Here is a 20,527-nt window from a genome sequence, read left to right as displayed (position 1 = left end):
ACTCTGTGATATCACTTAGATGTGGAATCTGAAACCATGGAACTCATAGAACAGAGAATGGAATGGTCGCCAGGGGCTGAGAGATGGGGGAAATAGGGAAACGTTGGTCAGACCATACAGAATATCAGTTATAAGATGAATAAGTTCAAGGATCTAAGGTACATCATGGTGACTGTAGTTAACACTACTGTATTGTACCCTTAATGATACTGTATTGTACACTCGAACGTTGCTGTGAGAGCAGAGCTTTCATATTTTCACCATAACAACATAATTTATGAGGCAATAGTGGTGGCAAATGTGCCAAGATATATACACACGTCAAGGCAAATGCTTCAATCTGGTCTATATGCAGCATCCTAGTTTGTTTCTTTATAGAAATGCTTTGATAAGAATGACTACTTACGGTAGCCGCTATTTCTTCCAATTTAACTCTCTCTCTGCAAAGCTAGCATGTGTATTTGTATCCTTTTTGAAGGAAGATACTTTGCAATGAGTGGTCTCTTGTCGTTTTTATTCTCCTTTATTGATTATTTGCATCAATTCACAGCCAAATCAGAGGCTCAGTATGGACCCTAAATTAGAACCAGGTTAAGACTTTGTGACAACTTCTGAGTTCTCCATCTCCTTTCACTGACTCTTCTCCATCCAATAATAAAGGCAGCTGTGCTTTTATTTAGTGCTTCAGAGAACATTCAGGAGTTCCAGGTAGAGTTCCTAATAATACTACTCTGATTCCCAGAATGCTGCTCTAACCATTCCTCTTCCAACTTCCAGCCTTTCTAGCAAGGTGCCGCTGCCCACATCCCCATAGAATCCCATTACTACAATATTACATCCAAAGCTACACCCTAACACCCAGCAGCACACGTCCATCTTAATATCTCTAGCACTTAGCACACCTCCTGGCACATACTAGATGTTTAATACATATTTGCTGAGTATATAAATAAGACACACTTCTTAATGTTACATTTGCCAAAAGATCTTACTTTATTTGACTTTATATTGGTCCTGCGATAATGTAATTTTGCTCCCTGAAGTTAATGGCATCCAGTGGTTTTATAAGAATAAAGGTATGTGTGCATAGGTAGATAAAGTGTTTTCAGAGTATCCCAAATCTGTCAGTTGTTAAATTTTTACTATTCTGGGAAGGTGTCAGGAGTCACTTAGATGTCCTGTAGTTTTAGCTTATCTTTTCCCAGAAGTGCAACTGGTTATATTTCTCAGGTTAAATATGAAGGAAAAATAAATATTGGTATTGAGTTTTGCTTTTATTGTATTTGCAGAGTGTGATTGCCTTGGTTAAAAATAAATCCTTAAAGAAAATATTAAATATTTCATAGTCATAAAATAATCTCTGTCAAAGAGAAAATTCTAATACAATACTTGCTCCTTGAGTTCTAACATAGACATGTTGACAAGAACATTTGAAATAATGCAGAAGACTCTGGGTTTCTACATTAGTCAAGACTAATTTGAAAATATTTCTTTATGTCATTCAAAAATATATTCATTTTTAATTTTTATATCATAAATATTAAAAGTTAATTGAAAGTATTTATTTGGATTCACAGAAAGACAAGGGCACCCTCCCCAAATTGTACTGTAAAACTTAAATTGCTCTAAGAAAAATAAAGTCTTTATTAATAAAGTCTTAATAAAAAAATAAAGAACGAACAAGTAGTCATGAAATTCTCTTAGCTTCCAAACATGAAAATCTCTTTGAAGGAAAGAATGTTTTTGAGAGTTGCAAAGAGTTCTGAGAACATGACAGAGGCATCTTTTTTCTTCCCTTTCTCTCTTTCCTCATGATTTTACACCATGTTGGAACCCTCATTTGCCTTACCAAATTAGAGACCTGAAAGAATTGGGTAACTTCCGTGTGCCACTGAAGCCTGGCTCTCTTGAAGAATCTACAAAGCAGCCTCAGAACAGTTATTATTTTATTTTATATTTTTTTATAAATTTATTTTATTTATTTATTTATTTATTTTTGGCTGCGTTGGGTCTTCGTTGCTGCGCGTGGGCTTTCTCTAGTTGCGGTGAGCGGGAGCCACTCTTCGTTGTGGTGCGAGGGCTTCTCATTGCGGTGGCTTCCCCTGTTGCGGAGCACGGGCTCTAGGCATGCGGGCTTCAGTAGTTGTGGCACACGGGCTCAGTAGTTGTGGCTCACAGGCTCTAGAGCACAGGCTCAGCAGTTGTGGCACACGGGCTTAGTTGCTCTGCAGCATGTGGGATCTTCCCGGGCCAGGGCTCCAACCCATGTCCTCTGCGTTGGCAGGCGGATTCTTAACCACTGCGCCACCAGGGAAGCCCAGGACAGTTATTATTTTAGTTAACTGCTATATGGTTCCGAGTGCTGGTGCTCAGAAGGTAATCTACTATTTCTCCTGTTTTCCTTGGATGTATGTTGGTAATGTTCACATCCTATTTCTTTTAAATAACTCTATATCTATTAGGCACACAAGCACTCTACAGTTATCCACTATAAACGTCTTCCAGTTACCTTCCTTCCTTAATGGAGAGATACAATAAATGTCATGATTGGGGTTTTTTAAAATTGGGAATCTTAATTTGAATTGTTTTTTTCCCCATGTAACATCTTCTAAGAACTTTATATAAAGCAACTTTACATATTTAAAATTATATTTTATAATCAGTTATTCAGTTTCTGTTTACTGAAAATTCAAGAATTCTCTCATCTATATAGAAGGAATATTCCTGAAGTAGTGTATGATCAAAACAAAAACAAACTCTGATAGTATAGTGTGTAGAAGCCACATATTCATGTTTTTTCTCAAATGCAAAGTTCTGACTTTAAATAATGATAGAGTAGTCTGTATTCAACTGAGCCTCATGCTGATAAAAATCATAAACTCTGGAAAAATATTTATTTATTTATTTTTTTAATTTTTGGCTGCATTGGGCCTTTGTTGCTGTGCATGGGCTTTCCAGTTGTGGCGAGCAGGGGCTACTCTTCATTGCGGTGCACGGGCTTCTCATTGCAGTGGCTTCTCTTGTTGCAGAGCATGGGCTCTAGGTGTGTGGGCTTCAGTAGTTGCGGCGTGTGGGCTCAGTAGTTGTGGCTCATGGGCTCTAGAGCAAGGCTCAGTAGTTGTAGCACATGGGCTTAGTTGCTCCGAGGCATGTGGGATCTTCCTGGACCAGGGATCGAACCCGCATCCCCTGCATTGGCAGGCAGGTTCGTTTTTTTTTTTAATAACATCTTTATTGAAGTATAATTGCTTTACAATCATGTGTTAGTTTCTGCTTTATAACAAAGTGAATCAGCTATGCATATACATATACCCCCATATGTCCTCCCTCTTGCGTCTCCCTTCCATCCTCCCTATCCCACCCCTCTAGGTGGTCACAAAGCACCGAGCTGGTCTCCCTGTGTTATGCAGATGATTCCCACTAGCTATCTATTTTACACTTGGTATTGTATGTATGTCCATGCCACTCTCTCACTTTGTCCCAGCTTACACTTCCCCCTCCCTGTGTCCTCAAGTCCATTCTCTACATCTGCGTCTTTATTCCTGTCCTGCCCCTAGGTTCTTTTTAACCTTTTTTTTTTTTTTTTTTTTTAGATTCCATATATATGTGTTAGCATATGGTATTTGTTTTTCTCTTTGTGACTTACTTCACTCTGTGTGACAGACTCTATATCCATCCACCTCACTACAAATAACTCTATTTCATTTCTTTTCATGGCTGAGTAATATTCCACTGTATATATGTGCCACATCTTCTTTATCCATTCATCTGTCGATGGACACTTAGGTTGCTTCTATGTCCTGGCTATTGTAAATAGAGCTGCAGTGAACATTGTGGTACGTGACTCTTTTTGAATTATGGTTTTCTCAGGGTATAGGCCCAGTAGTGGGATTGCTAGGTCATGTGGTAGTTCTATTTTTAGTTTTTTAAGGAACCTCCATCCTGTTCTCCATAGTGGCTGTATCAATTTACATTCCCACCAACAGTGCAAGAGGGTTTCCTTTTCTCCACACCCTCTCCAGCATTTATTGTTTCTAGATTTTTTGATGATGGCCATTCTGACTGGTGTAAGGTGATACCTCATTGTAGTTTTGATTTGCATTTCTCTGATGATTAGTGATGTTGAGCATCCTTTCATGTGCTTCCTGGCCTACTGTATGTCTTCTTTGGAGAAATGTCTATTTAGGTCTTCTGTCCATTTTTGAATTGGGTTATTTGTTTTTTTTGATATTGAGCTGCATGAGCTGCTTATAAACTTTGGAGATTAATCCTTTGTCAGTTGCTTCATTTGCAAATATTTTCTCCCATTCTGAGGGTTGTGTTTTTGTCTTGTCTATGGTTTCCTTTGCTGTGCAAAATCTTTGAAGTTTCATTAGGTCCCATTTGTTTATTTTTGTTTCTATTTCCATTTCTCTAGGAGGTGGGTCAAAAAGGATCTTGCTGTGATTTATGTCATAGAGTGTTCTGCCTATGTATTCCTCTAAGAGTTTTATAGTGTCTGGCCTTACGTTTAGGTCTTTAATCCATTTTGAGTTTATTTTTGTGTCTGGTGTTAGGGAGTGTTCTAATTTCATTCTTTTACATGTAGCTGTCCAGTTTTCCCAGCACCACTTATGGAAGAGGCTGTCTTTTCTCCATTGTATATGCTTGCCTCCGTTATCAAAAATAAGGTGACCATATGTGTGTGGGTTTATCTGTGGGCTTTCTATCCTGTTGCATTGATCTATATTTCTGTTTTTGTGCCAGTACCATACTATCTTGATTACTGTAGCTTTGAAGTATTGTCTGAAGTCCGGGAGCCTGATTCCTCCAGCTCTGTTTTTGTTTCTCAAGATTGCTTTGGCTACTCGGGGTCTTTTGTGTTTCCATACAAATTGTGAAATTTTTTGTTCTAGTTCTGTGAAAAACGCCATTGGTAGTTTGACAGGTATTGTATTGAATCTGTAGATTCACAGGCAGATTCTTAACCACTGCGCCACCAGGGAAGTCCCTGGAAAAATATTTTTAAGAAACATGTTTGGAGGGCTTCCCTGGTGGCACAGTGGTTAAGAATCCACCTGCCAATGCAGGGGACACAGGTTTGAGCCCTGGTCCGGGAAGATCCCACATGCTGCAGAGCAGCTAAGCCTGTGCGCCACAACTACTGAAGCCCGCGCATCTAGAGCCTGTGCTCTGCAACAAGAGAAGCCACCGCAATGAGAAGCCCACGCATCAGAACAAAGAGTAGCCCCCGCTCGCCTCAACTAGAGAAAGCCCGCACTCAGCAACGAAGACCCAACGCAGACAAAAACAAATAAATAAATAAATTTATAAAAAAATAATAAAAATAAAAGAAACATGTTTGGAGACATTGAAAAGCATCGACAGCAGGAATAAATTGGAGTGAATTCAACTTTTGAAAGAACTAAATAACACAGGAGGAGATCTGTATTTACATGGCAGCCCTCACTATTCAGTACAGCGTACTATGACAGCTCATGGAGAAAGTCAGTTTTATTGTCTTGAGGACAGAGGATCAAGTTTGGGGCTATAAGAGTGGCTGGACATTTAGTGGGGAAATCCCTGAAAGAAGGAAACCACAAAGGAGAGGAATAAACATGTAACTCTCCACAATCCTTGGTTGACCCCTGAACTATGCATGTGCAGGGTAAAACTCCAAGGTGGTCAGAGGAAAATAACAGCTAAAAGATTGAAACCTTCAAAGAAACTTCAGCAGCTACCTGCTACACAGGAGACAGAATTACCACATCAGAGAGGCTTGCTAAACATCTTTGGCCCAGGACTAAAGGAATCACTCTGGGAATAAGGACAAAACTGAAATAGACCTATTGTTGAAAGCCAAAATGCAAGTCACCACAAGTTCCAGAGTTGCTATAACATACAATTCACAATACCCAGTATATAATTTTAAAATTATTATAGGGCTTCCCTGGTGGCGCAGTGGTTGAGAGTCCGCCTGCCGCTGCAGGGGACATGGGTTCGTGCTCCAGTCCGGGAAGATCCCACATGCCACAGAGCGGCTGGGCCTGTGAGCCATTGGCGCTGAGCCTGCGCGTCCGGAGCCTGTGCTCTGCAATGGGAGAGACCCGCGTACCGCAAAAAAAAAAAAAAAAATTATTATACATTAAACATGTTAAATAATCTGAAGGAAAAAGATATAATGGGTGAAGAAAAGAAGAATTTCAGGAGAAATAAGGAAACCTTTAAGAAAATTTAAGAAGAATCAGATAGAAATCCTACAATAGAAAAACACAATATCTGAATTTTTTTAAGTCATCGGATGAGATAAACAGCTGATTGAGTATAAAGAAAGAAAGCGTCGGTGAATATGAAGACAAGCCATAAAAATCATCCAAACTGAAGAAGAGAAAGCAAAAAGATTAAACATCAAATTAACACCATATCAACAATCTGTGGAATAATAGCAAGCCAACTAAATACATACAATAGAGTCTAAGAGGTAGAGGAAAAAGAGAATGGGGTAGGAAAGAAAAAAAATATATATATATATATATCTCCAAATTAAATCATAAACTGCAAACCCAGGAAACTTAGCAAACCAAGGAGGATAAATCCAAAGAAAACCACACAAGAGGTACATCATACTGAAACTGCTGGATGTCAAAAATAGGAAATTTTTTAAGCAGCCAGAGGAAAAGATGCTTTATAAATGGAAAAACAATGATGAGGATGTTATCTGACTCCTTATCAGAAACACTGGGGGTCAGAAGACAGTGAAATATCTTTAAGGTGCTGAATAAAAAATATCTGTTAACCTAGAATTTATATCCAGTACAAGTATATTTCCATAATAAAAATAAAATAAAGACAGTTTCAGGTAAACAAAAGCTGAGATAACTTGTTACCATCAAACCCATACTAAAAGAAATACTAAAGGAAGTTCTTCATTCTGAAGGGAAATGATACTAGGTGGAAATGTGGATCTAAATAAAGTAGAGATGAGTTAGAAGTCATAAACAGATTAAGAATTCTTTTCTTAAATTTTTAAAAAGTTGATTGTTTAAGTAATAGCTGTTATGAGGTTTATAATCCATGTAAAAGTTAAATATATCTTTATAGCACAAAAGATGAAACTACTAATGTAAATGGAATTATTGCAGAATTCTCATGCATGAGAATAATATCAGTTCAATACATAATATATAAATACTGTAACTATATAATTAATAATATTATTTAGACTGTGATAAGTTAAGGATACATTTTTTTTTAATATAAATTTATTTATTTATTTATTTTTGGCTGCGTTGGGTCTTCTTTGCTGCTCGTGGGCTTTCTCTAGTTGTGGCGAGCGGGGGCTACTCTTTGCCGCAGTGTGTGGGCTTCTCATGGTGGTAGCTTCTCTTGTTGGGGTGCACGGGCTTCAGTAGTTGTGGCACGCGGGCTCAGTAGTTGTGGCGTGCAGGCTCAGTAGTTGTGGCACACGGGCTTAGTTGCTCTGCAGCATGTGGGATCTTCCCAGACCAGGGCTCGAACCCGGGTCCCCTGTATTGGCAGGCAGATTCTTAACCACTGTGCCACCAGGGAAGTCCAAGGATACATATTTTAATCTCTAGAACCACCACTAGAGAAAAAAAGGAAAGAAAAGAAAAAAGAGTTTAGTTAAAAAGCCAAAGGAAGAGATAGTCAATGATATATATGATGAATCAATCACTAGAATACTAAATAATACTCAGTTAACCCAAAAGAAGATAAGAAAGAAGGATCAAAAAACACAAAGAGGGGTCTTCCCTGGTGGCGCAGTGGTTGAGAGTCTACCTGCCGATGCAGGGGACATGGGTTCGTGCCCCGGTCCGGGAGGATCCCACATGCTGCGGAGCGGCTGGGCCCGTGAGCCATGGCCGCTGAGCCTGCGCGTCCGGAGCCTGTGCTCCGCAACGGGAGAGGCCACAACAATGAGAGGCCCGCGTACAGCAAAAACAAAACAAAACAAAAAAAAACACAAAGAGCAGACTGGAGAAATACACAACAAATAGTATACAGGTGTGTTCTAGGCTCAGAGAGAAAGCTCTAGTTTTCCAAGGAGAAAGAACAACAGAAGGATTTTACCTTATTTTAGTTTAACTCAAAACATGTAGAATGTATGGCATGACAGCAAGGAAGAGCATTAGAAAGAGATTTTTTTCTCTCCTATGTATAAATGGCAGAAATGAATTCTTGATCTTAAAAGGAGATTGCTTGGTAGAGTAGAAGAAATCCAGTCCCTCTGACAGAGGCAACCCTGAGTGTCAGTTCTAATGCGAACCATTAACTTGCCTGTGACCTTGGGTAGTTACGTTAATCCTGTGGAGCAGCTGTCTCATCTATAAATGGAACTTCTGATGCCTTTCTCATGAGTTGTTATAAAAATTCACTAAGATCACAAATACAAAGTGCCTGTGACAGCAGAGGGGTTTCAAAATGTTATTTCACTTTCTCTCAGGCCAAATCTACAATTACCGAACATGCACAAAATGGGGACACAGAATTTTTAGAGAAAAATGCAGACATGAGAATAGCTTTGCTATTGAACGTAATTGGTGCCTTTTAATTGATCTCTGGCTATCATTATAACTGTCGTCTTGTGAGCACTACCTGCCTTCTCTTTCATTGTTTTCAATCTTCAGTTAAATATCACATCCTGTTTTGTATCCATGACATAGAAAAAAGTATATATCCACAGAGTTCTCTCTGCTTGATTTCCTTTTCCTTCTATTGAGTATGTTTTTTGCTTAAAAGGAAGAATAGAAAGAAATCTAGAGGATAGTAATCAAAATAAACTATGTTTCTTTCTGAAAGTATTTCCCAAGTCATGAATTTGTGTCATTTCAGTATTGGCTTCGGGCAAATTCAACCTGTTAAGGACGTATTCTGGGTTCATTATTCCTAAGTATGATGGTTTAATGTCCCGCTCCATGCTTTTCAGAAAAACCAGGCTCGAAAGAAAATCTTTTTGACCTTCGAGTGTGCAGGATTTTGCTCTTTGTGCAAAAGAGCCTTTTTTCCAGCCAATAAAGTGCAGTTCCCCACCTCACTAATAAGATTACTGTCACTGAAATGAAATATGAGATCTAGACTCACCAGTTTGTGTTGCTTCAGAATTCTGCCCAAGGGAATACTTGTTCATTATGTTAGCGCTTTAGAAATCAGGGGAATTGGAAAAAAAAAAAAAAAGTCACTAACCCCATGCAGTTTCATTTCCTTCCCATAATGTTACTATGGCAACTCCACATCCTCTCTCCTTCTCTTCTGTCCAACTGCATATGCTGCCTTTCTTGAGGCAGCCTCCCTAGAGCCTCAAGAATTGCCTTTGTCAAGCATTTTTCAACTGGAGGTCAAAGCTATATACTGTCCTATATGGTTGAAGAACTGCTTTTTAGCCTAGGACCCATTCAAAGTGACACTGTACATTAATTGTAAATTTCCAGGAATTGGGAGCAGGTAAGAATCCTTATTTTGTATTGGAAAAAGCATTCCTCTAATTTTAAGGAAAGGAGTTCTCTGCTATGTAAACCAGTTCACTACTGTTGCAAAACACAATATCCACAATAGCTTTTTTAAGCTTACAATGTTCTGAATTACAAAGAGGAAAAAATCTTAGAGCAAGTATTCTCATATTTCTCTTACTTTCGTATTCTTTTTTTATTGAAGTATAGTTGATTTCAGTGTTGTGTTAATTTCTGCTCTACAGCCAAGTGATTCAGTTTATATATAATATATATATTCTATATATATATTCTTTTTCACATTCTTCTCCATTATGGTTTATCACAGGATATTGAATATTGTTCCCTGTGCTATACAGTAGGGCTTTGTTGTTTATTCATTCTATATATGATAGTTTGCAGCTGCTAATCTCAAACCCCCACTCCATCCCTCCCCCACCCCTCCTCGCCCTTGGCAACCACAAGTCTGTTCTCTATGTCTGTGAGTCTCTTTCTATCTCGTAGATGAGTTCCTTTGTATTGTATTTTAGATTCCACGTATAAGTGATATCATAAGGTATTTGTCTTTCTCTTTCTGACTTACTTCACTTAGAATGATAGTCTCGAGTTCCATGCATGTTGCTGCAAATGGCATTATGTCGTTCTTTTTTTATTGTCTTACTTTCTTATTCTTAGTGCTAAGAAGACTGAGGCATATTCTTCAGTGTAATTCCAATTTATAAGTCACTTATCTATTGAACATTTTATTTTTTCTGGGACAATAAGGTATTATAATAGCACTTCTGACACACAAAATCAGTCTAGTCTTAAACATAAAGGATAAGAAGGAAAGGAATTATTAAGCAATTAACTAGAAAACGTTTTTAGAAGACTAGCCCCAAAACCCATTCATTCGCCCACTCATTCATTCATTCACTCAGTCATTTTTAGTAAGCAGCTTTCACCAACATGATACTGAGTTACCGTATCTGTGAGATTCAAGTATCCCTTTTAAGCTAGTAACTTTGTCGTCAGAAACAGACTCATTGGAATGATAATTCAAGCTCACAAAGACTAAAATACCAAGTAAAAAGTCTTAGGTTCCCCCAAAGAGGTTCAGATAAAATATGAGGGGAATCCTGATGGTAGAATGGTTATGTCTAGCTTTGGGAAAGTCTTCAAAGAAAAACTGTACTTTAAACGATAAGGATTTGGATCTTGGCAAAAGTAGAAAGGGAACTTCAAGGTACATGAAGTAGTGTGTGCAAAGCAGAGAAAGTAGAATATGAGAGGCTTTCTCCAAGAACTGCGAAGAGTTTAATTGAGGTAGAAGAGAAGGGAATTAGGGGAGAGTCAAGTGTAGCAGCGACTGACTAGAAGGCTTTGAATGCTAACCTGAGGAATTCAGACTTGACTGAGGAATGATGACAGTTATGAAAGATCTTATTGAACACAGGGGTATCATGATCAGAACAGTCCATCAGGAACATGAATGGTAAGCCACACCTATTTCAAAGCCAAAGAAATTAGTTCGAAATTTAAATGTTTACTTCCCCCCCACCCACAAAATTGGTATTAAGTAATGTCAATGCCTGCTTTTTTTTTTTTTAACTGAACTGTGAATCACTACATGGCAGGTCCTTTTCCAGCTCCCTGTGGTTTAGCTGGTTGTGTTGGTCTTCGTGACTGTAGAAACTGTGGTGCTAATTAAAGGTCTTACATTAACTCTAGGCACTAGTTTTCCACTGACCTGTGACTGTCCCAGCAGCCAGGCTGGCACTGTCTGTGCAACCAGATAGTCGTGACATCTCGTAGAGCTTCTTGCTGGAAGGGCTCTCTCCTGCCAGGCTTCTGGCTATTTGAAGAGCCACGCACCTTTGAAAAGTTTCAAAGCAAATTTGCAGAAGATCTGAAGGAGTCAGCCATTTGCAATCAGTGTTTAAAACACTGCAAGTAAAACTCCAATGGAAAGAGCTATGCTTCAGGGAGTTCTTTGCAGTTGAGCAAGGATGATGAGGCCTTTCTTGGGGAACTCGCGGACTGTATCATTGAAATGAGGTGATGAAAGGAGGAGTGGCTAGAATGGAAAGCCCTTCCCAGCTCTGACACTGCAGGAAAAAGTCACCTTTCCTGGCTGAGTCTCCAGATTCTATAAGTTTTTAATAAATAAACACCAGAGATCAGAGGTAGCAGCTGCAGAATGTAGGGAGAAGAAGGCGCTGAGTGGCTAAAAGTTTGAGCAGAGGGGCTTTGTCTTAATAACTCCTCCCAAGATATGCCTTATTTGCCCTGCAGTCAGCGGTGGCCTCATTCTGAGTTCAGCCCGTGGAACCCTGGATGAGTCACTTAACCTCTCTGAGCCTCAGAGTCTTCATTTACAAAAAGAAGATTGTACCTTCCGTATAAAGGTAGTTGTGAGAATACAGTGATCGAATATTGTGGATTTGCCTCAAAACAATATAAGAAAGGAGAAGAGGTCAGGATATAGATGAATCAAGGTGGATCCTAAGGTGACATGTATCGATGCTGTCCACCAGGTACCTAGACGTTCATTACACTGTACAGTCTACTTTAGTCTGAAATATGTTTGAAGTTTTTCATAATCAAAACTTTTTTAAAAAGATGAAGTCAGCAAAAATATATGTCTGTAAGGAACAGTGTACTTCAAAGGATTAAGGAGTTGAGATAGATTTTACTCTTAGATAGCCAAGCACTTTGTTATTCAGTATGTAGGATTTTGCTTGGGGGAAGATCATTTTCAAAGATGAATGAGTTTTCAAAGATAAATAATTTTATGTCTGTGACCATAGTTTGAAAATGCCTATACATATTGTCACCCCTTATATCGTAGAGTCTACTTACGCGAAAATGAGAGAATTAAAGTTGACCTTTTAGTTCATAAAAGGCAATCACATTCGGAGAATGTGACATTTTTTGTGTGTTGCAAGGTAGATGCGATGATTGTATTATTTCTCCTTCAGATATTTTCAGGTTTTACATTACTGGGAAGACATTTGGCCTTCAGGGTATACTTTTCATTTATTCTCAGATTTTATTTTGTTCTATTTTATTAAGAAAATGCTGTTTCCACTTGAAAGACAGTTATATTGCTTAACCTTGCTTTAGAAGAGCAAATGTTTTAAATCAACATAAAAGGTAGAATATTTAAACACGCTCAAAATATACAAACCAGCTCATGTCATATTTGCAATTCATATCTCATTTTTCAAGGAATTTTAATTCTACTGAGATTTAGCTAGTAGTTTAGAAATGAGATTGGACCTTATTGATTATATATTAGGATAATTAGGCTTACTTTCAAGATCTGCTCACACAATCTAGAAAGTGATTTGAATCCATTAAATCAGCTTTTGATGTATTGTGAAATGTGACCATCCTTAGGGTAGGTATTAAGTGTCAACGGCAGGAATCTTCAAGTCGGGGAACACATAAGCCAGGGTGTGTGAACACTTCTCCATACGATTTGGAGCCACTTAGATAGTTTTAAGTGAATAAATTTCCACTTCTTCATCTCCCTGTTAATTCTGCTATCCCACCTATGTTGTAATACAATAGCCCTTCTCGCTAGTCCGCTATTCCGAAGGAAAGGCCTGAGTCTAACTCTGAGCGACAAGGCCCCAGGGAGCAAAACCTCTGAGGGGAAGGGGAGATGGAGAGGGGGAAAAGGGAAGAGTTGAAAATCCTGGTGTCCTATTAAGAACTCATGAGTCTGGTGATTAGATAAGCAATCCTCTGCATATCAAATGCTTAGAAGTCCTATTGCTCCCAACAACAAGGAAGGACCTAATGGTCCTTATGTCTTATGATGGATCATGGGAAGACATCTTTGATGAAAGTTTATTAAGTGACTTTTGGCATGTCATTCAGGCGTTTAGAGAATTAGCGGCACTGCCCAAACAAAAGTCCAGCTACTTATTTATGCAGGCAAGATGTCTTAGCGCTAGCATTTATAAAAACAAAAATGAGGGAAGTATTGATGCTGAACCCTGTCTCATCTTAGCAATAAATAATACTCATTAGCAGATCCATGAACTAGTTGTGAAAAAAATACATCTCATGCAGAGAGGAATTTTTAATAAATTGTTACTCTTGCTTAATAATCATAAAATGTGTAATATATTTTTGCTGTTTTGATCCATTGTGTTTGAATAATTATAATGCCAATCAGGAGATTTATTTTTGATCCTTAAATAAAGGCTTATGTTCTCAGGAAATCGTTAAACCTTTTTAAAAAGTAAATGTATGTATTTTTGCAGCAGGGAAATATGATACCATAATCAATAAAAAACACTCAAGCATAAAATTATATTACATGAAGATAAAATTATATGGGGGAAGTGGAATGGAAATAGACACGCAGGAGCAAAAAGGACCAATGTAAAATTTCTGTTACAAATTCCTATTTTAAAGACTTGTGTATTTTTTTAAGTGGTGGATATCAAATTACTTATAGTGTTTAGATTCCATTGAATAGTCGAAAGGGTAGTGGGACAGTTATATTTTTAAATGTCAGTTTTGTGTGGAATCACACACTTGGCAACTACTTAAACTTATGAAAAATTCTGTCCTCTAGTTGAAAATATAAAATTGTTTTATGAGATACATGTGTAAACGTTTGAAGCTCGCTGGCCCACAGCACATTGGATGCCGCGCCGACTCTTGACCAAATGCACTCATTTATAGAATTTCCCATCAACTGTGACTGAAGATGTTGCCTTGTTTGATAGGATGGGCTGACGCCACTGCACTGTGGAGCGAGGAGTGGCCATGAGCAGGTGGTGGAGATGCTGCTTGATCGAGCTGCCCCCATTCTCTCAAAAACCAAGGTAATTTCTCCCCAGGTGTTTGGTCATCACACTGTATTGAGCTTTGAATCCCTTGACTGGTTATTTCACCCAGCCTTTCAATCACATAGAAAATGCCATAGTTTGAATTTAGCAATTAGCGTGGCTCTGTGCACCCAATCTTTGGTGACCCTCAAGATTCAGTTTGGGTTTATGAGGCCTTCAGATGCATGCCCTCTATCACCAAGTCATTTGCGCGTGTGTTGCTTTTGTTTTTATTTTGTTTTGTTTCAGGAACACTTACTGCTTGATTTTATTCTATGAAACTTTCATAGCTCAGAAATGATTGCTTGTTGGGGAAAGAAAGACTGCAAGATCTACAGTCTAAAGTCTGGGTGCTGGTGCACTTTCTCCAGCCCTTCAGTTTATTTTTTGAGAGTTCACAGACTATTAAAAGGGCCAAGATATCATTTAACTGAAAAAGACTGGAAACTTTGGAAAGACTATACCTTGCTTGGGCCTTTGGAAAAGTTGACATATGTGAAGGGAATACATGATGATGGCCTGAAAAAAAATAATGTTTTACTAAGTGTCTTCTGGATTTTTAAATGTTAAAACCATTTGACAGTATTTGAAAAAGAGAATATTTGTAAATAAATTTGGGGACATATAAAAACTACCTCAGAGTCATTACTGTTTTTTTTTAAATCAAACCAGTGATTTTTTGAAGCTATGTTAAGCTTTATCAGGAGCCCTAATTTCTAAATATTAACCAAAAAAAACCCCAAAAGCACGTAGTACTCCTGTTTGTACTCTGATCGGTGTTTACTCAACAGCTCTAGTGAAGATGGACAGGGTCAAGGTGGTCTGAACAATTCCATCACTCATTTGAAACGCAGGTTTAGATCGGTGAGCTGTTGGAGATGTTATCCAACAGAATTAAGCAGCCACCATTTTTCATTGCACATGATGACATCTTGGACTTTTGAATGCTTCTCATCTAAACCATTCTATTTGTTATTCTTCCTTTCACATAGTCCATATCTATCTTCTCTCCATCCCCCTGCTATCTTTGAGCTACATCATCTTCCTGAACCATCATAATCACTTCCTTACTGGTCCCCCACTTCCTCACCTGCTCCTTTCCAATCCAGTTCCCATTTTGCAGTCAGAGTGGCCATATAAACTGTCAACCAAATCATGTCAACCTCTTGCCTAAAAAGCCTCCAAGTAATTCCCGTCGTTCTCTTTAAAATTAATTTTTATTTTATCAAAGCAGTATAAGCACAATTAAAAGCAAATCATTGTCTCGTCACTCTTCTCCTAGTGTTCATCTCAGTATCTATTTGGCTTTTTTTCCTGAGAAATCTCCTTGACTTTTTTCTTTGATGCTTTTAATATGCAAGAACATTTTCTTGTCCTCTGAGAGCTTCTTTTCTCAAAGCATCCAGTTCTTGTTTTATGGATGCTATACATCCTGTTGCCTTTTGGAGAACATTCAAGGTGACATTTCTTTAAAATTCTTTCTGCCTCTCATCTGTCCCTAACTCCTCAGATTTCCTTTTTTTCTCTTTGTTGGCTTTGGCTCTCTTTCTCATGATGGGGGTTGCCCATGAATGTCTGTACCTGACCGTGTCAAGCACTCACCTTTGAGTGGAAGCTCCGTGAGAGTGTGGGCAGGGCTTCTCTCAGGTGTATCAGGTGGTGGTGGGTTGGAGGCGTCCCTAACGTCAGGATAAATTGCCCTTTTCTCTGGAAGGTTCGGTTTTTTTTTGAGGGATGAGTCCTCTCACCTTTTGCCGTGTACATCCAGATGAATACATTGAGTAGGGAAAAGGAAAAGGAGCTGTCATTCTCCTGGTCCTCTGTGCATACCTTAATCATAACAATGATAACAACATTTACATAGTGTTTACTACATACCAGGCTCTAAGCACTTCACATATGTTAACCCAGTTACTCCCCACAACAACTCGATGAGGTACTGATTTTACTATTATGCCCTTTTTATAGATGAGGAAACTGAGATCCGAAGAGAGAAAGTAACTTTCTCGAGATGTCTCAGCTAGTGGCAGACCAAGGATTTGAACCCAGGCAGTCTTAGTCTAGAGATCCTACTCTTAACACCTATGCTGTCCTTCCTTCTTCTGTGAACACCTGTTCTCAGTCCAGAGCCTAACCACTGCCCTCCGCTCTGCCCCAGCCTCCACATCCAGAATCTCCAGAAATTAAATTCCTGGTTTCCTGCAAGTTATGAGGGGGCAGTCATCTGGCTTTGCCGGGTTGGAAGGGCTTGGAGACCTGACCACTCCATAGGCAGCTAAACCAATCCTGCTTTTGGCCCCAAGCTTCATCTTTATCCTCCAAGGTACTATGTTTCCATATTGTCTGCCTTTGGGGCATCTGAGAGGTAAATCCGTTTTCTGTATTATACCCCGTGATATACTGGAGCCTGTTGTGTACATCTCTTTCCAGTTCCATATTCAGTAACATCATGTTGATAGCTTGAAATCGGTCATAGCATAGAGGTCTTTACACCTTGGAAATTGGCAAATGCCATATCTCAGGGCTGTTCTTTAAAGAGCTATTGTGAAACATTTACCAGCACACCACGGATTATACCCCCCAACAGGCACTTAGGTGTCAGCCTTTTCCTCTCTGCTGGATGAGGTAACACTTAAAATCTTTCCTCATATTCCAAAGTTTATAGACATCACACATCTGTTTTTGTTTCCTTTGCCATGTTGTGTGAGTGTGTGGGTGTGCATGCCCTGTGGGTTTTACCTTTTCAATTCCGTTCATGTTTTTTAGTGGCCTTTGTGAAAGGATGGATAAACACGCATGTCACATCTACCATGTTTGTCTGGAAGTTGCCCCGCCCACTGCACTGAGAATTCCTTACCAGAATCTGACCACCTCTCTGCCTCATCTCTCCTTCTGGTCCTTACCTTCTTCTAGCCGAGCAGCCTCCTTTCACTTCCTAGAATACACCAAGTTTGTTCTCATTTCCCATTCCCTCAGACTGACCTCTCTCAGTCTGTCCCAGAGCTCTGCAGTCTTCACACATTCTCAACTCAAATGTCATCTTCTCAGAGAGGCCTTCTTAGTTTCTTTACCTGTTTGCTGTCTCTTCAGTGAAATGAAAACAAGAACTTTGTCTTATTCAGGGCAGTACCCCAAGGACCTAAATCAGCACCTGGCACATAGGAGACCTTCCTGAATGAATAGTAAGCGAACGAAGGCATTCTGAACTTTAAGACCGTCTGTCTAATTCTTCAAGACTTTCATCTTTCTGAGCTAAGAAGAGCCGTCACACGGGATTCCTGTTTTTAGCTTGATGACAATGCCGTACATAATATAACCCCTCGCCACACGGCAGATAATCTTTCCTTTCTTCTGGTCCTTCCCCAGTGACCTATAAGTTACCCACTCATATGTGGTTGTTTTGTGTATCATTAGAGAATCTCCTTCTTTTATTGACACAGCCTCCCATTTCTACTCTCCACTGAGTCATTTGTTCTCTCACATTTTGTTTCTTTGTTTACTTTGTGTTTTCCTCTAAGACTGTATCAAAACATAAAGCGGAGGAATGTTTTGGCAGGAAATAAACAAGTGCATATGCTAGTGGGTGGCAGTATCTCAAATGAGAAATGTTCCCCTCCTTTCCTGCACCTTAGTTTCTACTTTGGTGCAAAATGTTAGAGTGGAATTTTTTAGGCAGAAATATTCTGCTTGAGTGGCAGTGTATGAAGGCTTTAAATTTACATAATTATTTATGGAGCTCTCTCTATATATACAAGGCTCTCTGCTGGGCAATATGGGGAAATTATAACCCATGAACCTCCTGTTTTCAAGAAACAAAAATAGCTGAAATACATGACATGGTGAGTGAATGATGCCATGAAAGTGGCCAAAGGAAGGCTTGCTTTTTTCCCCCCTTGAACTCTTGTTTTATGTCATTCAGATAAATTAGGGGAATTTAACTTGGCCCGGAGGATTCAGAAATGCCTAGTTCCTTGGTGTGTACTTAGTATATCATTATTTTCAAAGTTCAGTGATGTTGATTTTTTTGGAAACTGAATTTACCATCACTTTTCCCTCCCACGTAGGTTAAACTAGGTTACAGTAATTACTAGAGCCTCTCTTGATAACTGGATTCTCTAGGAACTTCCCAGGCTCCAACACTTTGTCTGCATATTTAAAGGAAGCGTGCCTGGAAAGACTGATATCTTAATACCTTGTTTTTGCCTTCATTAGAAAACGTGTGTTGAATGCTAAATGTCACTCCAATCTTCTTAATGGTTTTAGTTACCTTTGACCCCACTCATGCCTTCTCCCAGCTCTCTAAATGAATTTCTTACTTATCCGTATTGCAGATGAGGACCTGTCATTGAGCCCAATTGATTTAGACTGAGGCAAGCATTAATTAGTTAATGAGTTCGTCACAGTCTTGCCTTTCCTCGCCATAGACACACGGGGGCACCAGATTGATGGAAAAGGGCAACGTTTTCCTTTCTACGTTGATGTGAGATGAAACGTGTTGTATTCAGACCTTTTTTCTAAAAATTGATCAATATAATATTCAGTATCAAGCATTAATAACACAGGAGCACAAAATAAAAACCCGTCTAGTGAATACCATTCTGTTTCTGCCTGTATTTTATCCTTTTCAGTCTTTTGTTGTTGTTATCAGTACTTTTTTTATTGAAGTGTAGTTGATTTCCAGTTTTCAGTCTTAAGTGTTAAGAATTCAGATTCACTGGAAATGCAATCAGTTGTGGACTTTGGTGCAATTCACACTGTTTTTTAAATCAGAAAAAGAAATTATCGTTGAAAATTTATTTTTGATTGATTTCAGAAGTAGGAGGACTAGTTTGGAAAGTAGCTGCAGTTCAAAACAGTTGCCACAAAACCTTTTAAAAAGAGAAGGCATTTCCGTGTGCAGATCTAGGGTTTTCATCTGTTCACATTTGTACTGTATTTTATGTTGGGCATATTCGCATTTGAAAGGTAAAACAATAAACTCTGCTTGTCTTCTGTGTTCCAGAATGGATTGTCTCCACTGCACATGGCTACACAGGGGGATCATTTAAACTGCGTCCAGCTTCTCCTCCAGCATAATGTGCCTGTGGACGACGTCACCAATGACTACCTGACTGCCCTGCACGTGGCTGCCCACTGTGGCCATTACAAAGTCGCCAAGGTTCTCTTGGACAAGAAGGCTAACCCCAACGCCAAAGCCCTGGTGAGTAGCTTAGCTCACAAGTCCAGCCTGTGTTGTCTTGCTGACCACGTGCTACCCCTGCATGTAAAGGGATTCCTTTTCAGGAGGTGAAAATGGAAGGTCTAGTTAAGTAAAGTGTACTTCTTGTCAACCTTCAAATGGCCTTCTGGAAAATCTGTAAACCCTTCTATTTCCAACATTAGCAAGACTGGTGAGGCTAAATCATTAACTTCTTTATGGTCACACTCATGATTCTCTTACATAAATAAACCCAAAGACTGTACAAGTACAAAAGGACTGAGCTGGTCAGCTTATCTTCTGGTAGGTAAAGTGATAACTGTGAATTAAAAGTTTTTTGTGAGATCTAAAAATACGAGGCAAAATGATCAGAAAACTTCATCTTAAACATGAAAGGTCTAGGAATTTGTGAGCAGAAATTCGATGTGAGGATGTTAACCATGTAAGGTAATGAAATATCACCTGTCATTGTTTCCTCAAGTTGCAAATCAAAAATTTGGTCTAGTTTGTAGTCTTAACTCCTAGAATGCCATGCTGCTTTAACCTTGAGCTTTGCTATATAGTTTGGTTTTCACAAGGAGATGGTGTTTGTTGTCTTTAGAAAAATAAATGATCCCAAGTTAGTAAGCTGTTTAAATTTAGCTCAGAAGAAGCACTCATGTTTAGGAAAAAAATATGTCACCAAGTGCTAGGGAAAACGTGTGCGTTTACTAGCAATTTTGCAGTAAAGGCTGTCATCTGATCAACCATTTTCGGAAGGGTCTCTGTTCCCTTGTGGCTCATATGGTCACCTCTGGCACTCTGTGGACCCTGAGATTTGGAGTGGGCAGTAACGGATGGGCAGAGAGGAGCCCTCCAGACCCCAGGCAGCTCCATCACCATCGTAATTCTAAATGCTTTTCCTGGAGCAGCATTTTAAGGAGCTGTTGACTGGCCCAAGATAGCAAGCATATCTTTGAATTCTGAGAAGGGAGGAAAAGAAATGAGCAGTCATGATTTATTTTTCCACACAAGAAAAAAAGCCTTACGACAGGGTGTGGGCTCTCATCCTCATT

At 39.1% G+C, this 20,527-nt stretch overlaps 1 protein-coding gene across 1 annotated transcript in view; it reads left to right on the top strand.

The window, feature by feature from the left end:
- Positions 1 to 20,527, top strand: part of ANK3 (ankyrin 3) — a gene marked incomplete at its 5' end in the record, with an annotated part of 329,024 nt that overhangs the window by 152,719 nt on the left and 155,778 nt on the right. The window contains 2 exon segments of the mRNA XM_082673732.1: positions 14,174 to 14,272; positions 19,278 to 19,475. Of these exon segments, the coding sequence (XP_082529858.1) occupies positions 14,174 to 14,272; positions 19,278 to 19,475 (297 nt within the window).

This window comes from Grampus griseus (assembly GCF_964374135.1).
Source record: "Grampus griseus genome assembly, chromosome: 16".
Taxonomy (NCBI): domain Eukaryota; kingdom Metazoa; phylum Chordata; class Mammalia; order Artiodactyla; family Delphinidae; genus Grampus; species Grampus griseus.
The sequence above is the reverse complement of the archived record's forward strand: the minus strand, read 5'-3'. Positions and strand labels throughout refer to the sequence as shown.